This window comes from Manihot esculenta, chromosome 11 (assembly GCF_001659605.2).
Source record: "Manihot esculenta cultivar AM560-2 chromosome 11, M.esculenta_v8, whole genome shotgun sequence".
Taxonomy (NCBI): domain Eukaryota; kingdom Viridiplantae; phylum Streptophyta; class Magnoliopsida; order Malpighiales; family Euphorbiaceae; genus Manihot; species Manihot esculenta.
The window spans coordinates 16,042,050-16,043,227 of record NC_035171.2 but is presented as its reverse complement, the minus strand read 5'-3'; the positions used below and the strand labels follow the sequence as shown (position 1 = coordinate 16,043,227).

General features: G+C 41.3%; 1 protein-coding gene across 1 annotated transcript; it reads right to left on the bottom strand.

The window, feature by feature from the left end:
- Positions 1-387: 387 nt before the first annotated feature.
- On the bottom strand, positions 388-877 carry LOC122725190 (auxin-induced protein 15A-like). Its single transcript, XM_043962200.1, has one exon. The coding sequence runs from the start codon at positions 787-789 to the stop codon at positions 484-486; it is 306 nt and encodes a 101-aa protein (XP_043818135.1). The 5' UTR covers positions 790-877; the 3' UTR covers positions 388-483.
- Between the last annotated feature and the right edge of the window lie 301 nt (positions 878-1,178).

Below are 1,178 nucleotides of genomic sequence, written 5' to 3'. Positions count from 1 at the left end.
AACTCAACTCGTCTAAGCTCGTTTGCTAAACGAGCCAAGCTTGAGCTTCTTAATACTCGGTTCGAGTTCGATATGAGTAAAGCTCGAATTTGGCTCGAGCTCGAAAAAATTTTAACGAGCCAAGCTTGAGCTCTTCAAAGCTCGGCTCGGCTCGGTTCGTTTACACCCCTTATTAACCAAAGCCTACTATTGCTGATGCCTGATGTCTATATGTATAAACTAACTGTAACTGGGCCAGGGGCCTTTGTACTGCTTTCTTGGTACTTAATCTATCTTTACCTTTAGAAAAAAAAAAAAAAAAAAAAAAAGACTTAACAGTATTTTACCCATACAGATTTAATAATATAAACTCTGCACACTGAAGTTAAATTCATCAGGGACGAACGATTCAAATTGCTCAATCACAATTGAAAAATATCTGTACATGCCTGACTAACAAAACAAAGACAAAACTCTGACTTCACATCGCTCTCTCTTATTCTTTCACGAGGCATGAAAATTACAAGTGATGAGATGAAGGAAGGTGTCTTCTCTGCAAGGAATTGTAAGGCCACCCATTGGATGATTGAAGCCAAACTCTTGTTCAGCTCGGTTAAGCAAATCTTGGAACAAAGGATGGCTCAGATATGATATGGGAACCACAAATCGTCGCCATTGATGCTCTCCAACGTAAACTGCTACATGCCCTTTTGGTACGTCTGACTGATTTCTTGAAAGGTGGTGGTGGGAGTGCTTCCCTTTGAGGATTTGCTTCACATTATGAAACATGAAAGGCAAGCGAATACCCATGACTCTAAGCTCTAGCTAGCATAAAATAGTGGAAAATTGGTATCTTATGGCTTGTGGTTCTGGGTTTAGTGCTTGTATTTGTAGGGTTGTGGAGGCAGTGGGTGGCGTCAGAAGAGTGGCTGGCTCAGACTGTTAGGCTTCCATTATTGGACTGTGTATATGTATATACAGACTGAAGCAGTCACATGGGTTAGCTCATGATTCCAGCGGGGCTCAAAGCTTGGTGAATGCTCTGAAACGGAGGGCCGTACACAGTTAGCTGAGCTGAGCTCAAGTCAAGTGTGAATGAAGGTCAATGCAAAAGAAGGATAATAGATTTGGTTTTGAGAAAGATGCTTTGCATGTGGAGATACATTACCAGAACGAACTCAGGTGAAACAATTAAATCC

Coding starts and splice junctions, on each gene's coding strand:
- LOC122725190 (XM_043962200.1), bottom strand. CDS start 789: ATGGGTATTCGCTTGCCTTTCATGTTTCATAATGTGAAGCAAATCCTC.